The following is an 8,502-nucleotide window of genomic DNA, read 5'->3' on the forward strand; positions in this document are numbered from 1 at the left end:
AAACTATCACTGTTACCTTAACCCTATCACTTAGTCAATATTTTATTCTTACTCTTATGCAAAAATGATCTTTTGTGTAAAAGTGATCGGTATTGCATTAAGCATATTTAACTTTAAGTGCATTAGCTCAATTATTATCTTGGCTAATTTCAACCAGAATAATTAAGTAATTTAAAAAACTTTCAACAAAACATAATAATTTTAATATTATAATCTTAACTACAATAACCTTTACTTTTAAATTTTATTTCTTAGAAAACTGACATTTACAAACTTTATTTGATATGTTGACAATCATTAATGCACAATTATCAAATTTAAAATCAATGTACAACTGGTAATTTTTTGAACTTTTACAGTATATAACATACCTAATGTGCTTAAACTAAACAAATTAAAGAAACACGTAATTCAATAACATATTACAACTTAATTACATTAAAAAAAATTTCAGAACTAAAATTGCTATGAGTGAGAATTTCTAATAATCTTAGTTAACTACAATTTAATTATTATCATAGTTTATTAAACGACAAAAAAAAGACGATTCAAGTGTTTGACTTTTAAACCTTGTCAACAACGAACCTTATGGTTATCGAGTCGCACAGTAACTGTCCATGAAAACTCAAATTATTGGAATATTGTATAAAAGAAATCCGACTAAAACGTATTAACAGTTTGAAGAAGCTGATAAATATTCTTCCTCGGTAAAGTCAGAACTTCCTCTGTTTGATAACATCTCAAATTCCTCAGCTTTCTCAAGTCGCTCGTACTTGATCTTTCTCAAGTTTCTCATGATGCACAAGGGGTGCAAAAAGAGCAGTAAGGACAGGACAAGCAAACCGATGTTCACTCCGACAAAATTGTTACCCAAAACGTTTGTCACCAACAGTCTGAGGGGCTGCTGCAACAGCAACGCCGCGCCGTTCACAGACGACAAAACCCCGAACAGCTGGCCGGAAAATTGTGGCGGTAGAACTGACGTCAGAAAGGCGCAGTTGGCGCTGAAAAAGAACGATGACGTCATCACGATCAGGATCATGGTGACAATTTGAACTTTTGCGGACGGGACCAGCATGAAGATGAGAAACAAAACCGCTGTGGCGCAGGAGGCCCAGATACCCAACAGGCAGGATCTGACATCGGCGATGCTTTTGTCCTTCAGCTTTTTTTGAAAAAACTCAACCAAGAGACCGTACGCGGGAGCAATAAAGACGGCGTTCAGCGTAATCATTCCGAAGATGTTGGAGTAGCGGGTAACCTCCTCTTTGTTTTTGTCTACCAAACCTTCGATAAATGTGTTGAAGTTGGATATGTAGAAAATACACACGAAGTTTGTAATGACTACTGACAACATTGCTGTTAAATAATATGGTTTAAGTAGATATTTTCTAAGTTTTTCCTCATTAGGAGTTTGCGTTTCCTCACCATCTTTAGTTTTAAGATTATTATTTTTGTCTTGTGCGTTTTCAGCGCCTTTAACACATTTCAGCATGTTCAGCACTCCCTTGAACGTTTCTCTGACTTCTTTGTAGCCGTATTTGTAATTTTTTTTAACACTGCGAGGAACCGGATGTTTAGGAGTCAAAGTAAACGTGCGTACGTTCAGCAAAAACCAAGCTGCCGCATACAAATAAAGAAGGGTTTTGTAGCCAACCTTAACGTCAATATAAAGTTTGTTAAAGGCCAGGAAGATCAAAGCCCCGCTGTCAAAGGCCCCACAAACTGAGGCTACAAAGATGTTTCTCCTTTCGGCAAAAAGATTGGCGGTAAGCATCTTTTGTGCGTGAAGAGTAAAGCCGCATATGTGTATGATCGGAAAACAGATGTAAAGCGCGAAGGAGGACGTATTCGAAACGGAAGCTACCACTACGTAGCATAGAACGGCGAGATTTATCATTACGGTCCTAACGACCCAGATTCCGTACTTATCCAAGAGTTTACCAGTTAACGTCGCGGTGAGAAGGGCTATGGAGAGCGAGAGTGTCAAGACCAAGGATAGGCTGTTGCTCTGGCCGGGACATGAAGTGGAATTTTCAGGAAGATCGGTGCACGACTCGTTGAAAAAATTTTCTTTTTCAAGTATAGGCACGAAGTTTGGCCAACCAAATATTGCTCCGGCGTAAAGGAGGTTTTCGAAAATTGCTGTGACCCATGTCAGTATTCTTTGGGGCTTCATCGTTTTGTTTTTTTTTTAACCTAGATAATTTTACAGATTAAATATTCAATGAAACAAAAAAGGTTCTTGCATTAACTTAAACTCTAAAAAGACGCATGAAAATTTTACAGATTAGAAGTTATACGCATCTCTCTACTGGGGTCGACTAATAGGGAGGAAGATTGTGTAAAGATAAATTTAAGTTTACGACTTTTCTTAAAATCAATATAAAATCTTTTAAAATTTACAAGGTTGCCACTCAGTTTTTCAAATTTTTTTACAAGTTTTTAAACTTTTTCTAGGTTTTCAAATATAAACATTTTCGGGTCTATTTTTAGTTTAGAATTAATTTTAAAGTAAGAAACTGTGTTAAATAGTATAAAAAGATTGGAAAGATGCTGTAAAGCTACTTTAAAAATGTTTTTTAATACAAAAAAGTTTTGATAATCACAAAAATTTTTAGAGTCAAATCGAAATTTTACTACTGAAGATGTGAAAATTGTTGAAATTCAAGATTTTCCTGCTTTTTTTTCTAAATTGTCAAGCTCCAGGTAAAGAAGCAACCCTAAATTTAGTTAAGTATAACAAATACTAGTTTACAAGATTTCAAATTTAGCCCACATACAGTCTTTTATTCAATCGTATTAAAAAAATAAGAATTTTTTCACTAATAATAATTTATACCTGCTCGTTACTAAACAATTTTTTTCCTGTAAACATACATTTACGTATATATGTACAGAAAAAATTATAGAAATAGGTAAAATAAATTAACTTTTACACAGCACACTTAAAGATCTTTGAAGTATTTTATAACAAATTGTCAAATTCATCAAAAGTATTACAATTGTTTCATTCAAAATACTGCAATTTAAATTTAATTTGAACTAGAAAGTTTGTTTTAAACTAAATATATATATTTGTATATTAGTTTATAACTAATATAGACAAAGTAAAGTAAATGTATATTTATAATATTTAATCAACAAAAGTTATCTTTTATTATAAACATTTAAATTTATTTAATTGCACGTAAGTTTAAATATACTTTCATTTTTATATTTCTTTAAAAAGAATACATCCATAATACTAACAATTTTTATATCTTAGTTGTACAACTTTTACATTTTAAATGTATTTAGCTTTGTTAATTACATTTTTTGTACATTGTATAGCATAATAGAATTTTATTAAACTAAAGCATGGGCTAACAAGATAAAAAACTGTAAAAAAGGTATATGAAGTGTGATAAAAATGAACAGTTTTTATAAAATAATAATTAGTATAACTTAATTAAGACTAATTTTAGCTAATTTTTTCACTAAAATATGTACTATATGAAAATATTTTCTTCTCTAAAACTGATAATTTTTTTTTTTTTTTCTTGTAAAACTTGTAATTCTATCTCAATTTTTAGTTCAAACTTTTTTGTAATTAAAAAAAGTTATCAATAGTAAACAGTTAATAACTAACAGATACTTTAATCAGATCAAATTCTAGTGACTTGATTTTTTGACTTAAGTTTTAAAGCTTCTCCTTGTTTTTATAACAATAATTCTTTTATTGTTTGATATCTGAAATGTATTGATTTACTAAACATAACAATAAGTGTTAGTATGAAACCTTTATCAAATGTAGAAATTTTATTTACATTTAAATTTGGTTAAAGCTTAGAACTAGTTATCAATATATAAAAACATTATCATATATGTTTCTATAAAGTTACCAAATGATTTATAAAAAAACTATTTTAGACTATTTAGTTAACTTATCTATTAATAATTCATAAAGTTAAAAAATAAAAAGGTAACTTAAAATATTTAATTATTAAAAAAATATCTTTATATGATATTTAACATGCAAAAATTTATAGCAACCTCTTTTTTTAATTAAACAAGCTTTTCAATGGCTTTGTGGAAAAACTGTTATAAATTCTTAGCACTGATATAAAATGATTCTGGGCAGATTAGCTTTTTACAAAGACATTTTTACATCAAATGTCAGTTTTGCTAAAAGAATTAACCAAATGATACTGTATGTTACATGAATTATAAGACAATAGGTTTTACTTGAACACTATAACCTACAAACCTAATCAAAGCACCTACCAAACACAATTAGTCTTAACACCTAGTTACAACATGAAGTTAGTCTTAATGGCTCAATAAACTTTTATAGTATGAACTCAAAATTTTCTTTTTACCATTATAGATGAAATGATACTAATGTAGTACAATATTTTTAATTAACTTTTCCAAAAAGCCAAGACTATGAATAACCAAACTTACATATATTTTGTATATTTTTTATTAAAGTACTTGGTATTGTTTTAAACAAAAATATTCTACAAAGTCTTATTGCAATTGGTTGTAAAAATCTTTATACATTAGTATAATTTTTTATTAATAAAACCTTCACACAAAAGACTATTTTTTTGAAGAATGTAGTTTTTATGATAGATCTAATAAGTTACTAAACTCTGAAGCATAAAAAATCAGCCTAAATAAAAAAATTAATATATAACAAGCATAATAAAATAGCTTGAGTGGTGTGAAAATTAAACTTATATAATTACAAGAATTTTTACCATGTATGAGATACCTGAGTGTGGCAACTCTGGTTTATATAAGACTTACAAACCATTTGTGCACTAGATGAGAAGCTTTATGTTTTGACAACAATTACTTTAACTACAATAAATATAACATTATAAATAATTATAAAATTATCTTAATACTTTGTTTAATATTATATTTTGAACTAATTTGTATGTGTCAAATTAAAAAGTACAATTTAAGATAACTTGTAATCTATAAAAAAACTTCAATCTAAAAAAGTATTGACTTCTGTTTAAAGATTGATGCTTTTATTAATTTGACTTTTAAAGGTTACTATATAACTCATATTAAGAATTCAAATAATATCTATATCAAAAAAAAAAACTCTTGCAAAAGTTAACTATTCCTGGACTTATAAATGTTTGTAAAGTTAGCTGTGTAGAATTTCTCAATTTTTCCAAAAAAAATTCTTTATTAATTTTATACTACTTCTAGTAAGCTAAAAGGAACAGACTGATCTGTAAATTTTCTGAGTCAGCAAAAAACAAAATTATGATAATTTTAACTATTAAAACTTAATACTTGATTACTTTTTTATATATATGGGTAAAGTGGGTTAGGGGTAAAGGTATTAAAAAAAAGATAAATAAAAGCATAAAAAAAACTGACTTTAGAATTATACAAATCAGACTGACATTTAAGTATACTTTTCTTGGAAACAGTTCTGAACTGCACATAGATAAAAATGCAGAGGTTGCTGTATTGCACGAAGCCAAATTTGCACGAAGCCAAATTTGTACAAAGCCAAAATTGCACGAGAGTACAAAATTGCACGAGGGAACAAAATTTCACGAAGAAGATGTTGTACCAAGGGTCAATTTTGCATGATTTACATTTTTGCACGTGAGTAAAAATAAACAAATAAACACAAAATTGTACTATAAAAAGAATATAAAAAAAACAATTGACCTTTGGTAATGGTTAGCGTAACAGTGATAGTGAATATAAAAATATTAAAAACAACAAATAAAAATAAATAAAAAAAATAAAAAAAGCTACTGACTGAGGGTAAGGGTTAGGGCTAGGGGTGACAGTGATAGTAAAAAAAAAGGCTAGATGAGCTGCTTTATATTTTGACAACAATTACTTCAACTACAATAAATATATAACACTATAATTAAGTATTGAATTATTTTAACACTTTTTTTAATATTTTTATGTTTAACTAATTTGTATGTGTCAATTAAAAAGCACAATTTAAGATAAGTTGTAAACTATATAAAAACTTTAAGCTAAAAAAGTATTGACTTCTGTTAACAGATTAGTGCTTTTAATTATTAGACTTTTATATGTTACTATATAACTCATATTAAGAATTCAAATTAGTATCTACATCAAAGAAAATACTCTTGCAAAAGTTAACTATTCCAGGACTAATAAATGTTTACAAAGTTAGATGTATAGAATTTCTTAACTTTTCCAAAAAACAATATTCTATATTAATTTTTTACTATTTCTAGTAAACTAAAAGGAACAGACTGATCTTTAAATTTTCTGAGTCAGCAAAAAAAAAATCATAACAATTTTAATTATCAAAACTTATTACTTGTTTATTTTTTTTTATGTGAGGGTAAAGTGAGTTAGGGATAAAGGTACTAAAAAAAAAAGAAAAATAAAAGCATAAAAAAAAGACTTTAAATTTATACAATTCAGACTGACATTTAAGTATACTTTTCTTAGGAAAAGTTCTAAACTGCACAAAGATAAAAATGCAGAGGTCACTATATTGCACGAAGCTAAATTTACACAAAGCCAAATTTGCACAAAGCCAAAATTGCACGAAGGCACAAAATTGCACGGGGAAACAAAATTGCACGAAGAAGATGTTTTACCAAGGGTCAATTTTACATGAGTTACATCTTTGCACGTGAGTGAAAATAAATAAATAAACATAAATAAATACTATAAAATATTTATGATAATAAGAAAAAAAAACAACTAACCGTGAGTAATGGTTAGGGGTTATAGTGATAGTAAATAAAAAATATAAAAAAACAATTAATAAAAAAATTTAAAAAAAAAAAAAGCTTCTTTTTGAAGGTAAGGGATAGGAGTGACAGTGATAGTAAAAAAAAAATCTAGAAAAGCAGCTTTATGTTTTGACAACAACTACTTTAACTATAATAAAATTAAAAACATTAAAAATAAGTATTAAATTATTTTAATACTTTGTTTAATATCTTTATATTCAACTAATTTGTATGTGTCAAATTAAAAAGTATAATTAAAGATAACTTGTAAACTATATAAAAACTTCAAGCTAAAAAAGTATTGACTTCAGTTAACAAGTTTGTTCTTTTATTAGTTAGACTTTTATAGGTTACTATATAAACTCATATTAAGAATTCAAATTAATATCTGCATCAAAGAAAATACTCTTGCAAAAGTTAAATATTCCTGGACTTATAAATGTTTAAAAAGTTAGCTGTATAGAATTAATTAACTATTCCAAAAAACAATATTCTATTATAATTTTATACTATTTCTTGTAAACTAAAAGGAACAGACGGATCTTTAAAATTTTTCAGTTAGCAAAAAAAAATATTTTATGATAATTTGAATTATTAAAACTTAATACTTGATTAATTTTTTATATGTGAGGGTAAAGTGAGTTAGGGATAAATGTATTAAAAAAAAAGAGAAAAAAAAGCATGAAAAACACTAAATTTAAAATTATACAAATCATACTGACATTTAAGTATACTTTTTATTAAAACAGTTTTAAACTGCACAAAGATAAAAATGCACGAGGTTACTATATTGCACGAAGCTAAATTTACACAAAGCCAAATTTGCACAAAGCCAAAATTGCACGAGGGCACAAAATTGCACGAGGGAACAAAATTGCACGAAGAAGATGTTGTACCAAGGGTCAATTTTGTATGAGTTACATTTTTGCACGTGAGTAAAAATAAATACTATAATACATTTATGATAATAAGAAAAAAAATAACTAACCGTGATTAATGGTTAGGGGTAATAATGATAGTAAATAAAAAACAATTTATAAAAAAAATTAACAAAAAAAAAGCTTTTGACTGAAAGTAAGGGTTAGGGGTGACAGTGGTAGTAAAAAAGAGCTAGATGAGCAGCTTTATGTTTTGACAACAACTACTTTAACTACAATATATATATAACATTAAAAATAATTTTTAAATTATGTTAATACTTTGTTTAATATGTTTATACTTAACTAATTTGTCAGCAAAAAAAAATATGATAATTTTAATTATTAAAAGTTAATACTTGATAACTTTTTTATATGTATGGGTAAAGTGAGTTAGGGATATAGGTATTAAAAAAAAGAAAAATAAAAGCATAAAAAAAAACTGAATTTAAAATTATAAAAATCAGACTAACATATAAGTATACTTTTCTTGGGAACAGTTATAACTGCACAAAGATAAAAATGCACGAGGTTACTATATTGCACGAAGCTAAACTTGCACAAAGCCAAAATTACACGAGGGCACGAAATTGCATGAGGGAACAAAATTGCACAAAGAAGATGTTGTACCAAGAATCAATTTTGCATGAGTTACATTTTTTTTCACGTGAGTATAAATAAACAAATAATCACCAAAAAGTACTATAAAATATTTATGATAATATGAAATTATTAGGGGAAAATGGTTAGGCGTAAGAGTGATAGTCAATATAAATATAATTTAAACAAATAATAAAAACAATTTAACAAAAAAAAGCTACTGACTGAGGGTAGAGGTA

General features: G+C 27.2%; 1 protein-coding gene across 1 annotated transcript; it reads right to left on the reverse strand.

Moving 5' to 3' along the window:
- Positions 1-670: 670 nt before the first annotated feature.
- Positions 671-2,179, reverse strand: LOC145840663 (equilibrative nucleobase transporter 1-like). Its single transcript, XM_082947989.1, has one exon. The coding sequence runs from the start codon at positions 2,177-2,179 to the stop codon at positions 671-673; it is 1,509 nt and encodes a 502-aa protein (XP_082804115.1).
- Between the last annotated feature and the right edge of the window lie 6,323 nt (positions 2,180-8,502).

The sequence above is a fragment of the Thalia democratica genome, chromosome 1 (genome assembly GCF_965202585.1).
Source record: "Thalia democratica chromosome 1, ktThaDemo2.hap1.1, whole genome shotgun sequence".
Lineage (NCBI taxonomy): Eukaryota > Metazoa > Chordata > Thaliacea > Salpida > Salpidae > Thalia > Thalia democratica.

Excerpts from the sequence above, each read along its gene's own strand:
- LOC145840663 (XM_082947989.1), bottom strand. The coding sequence starts at position 2,179 with ATGAAGCCCCAAAGAATACTGACATGGGTCACAGCAATTTTCGAAAAC.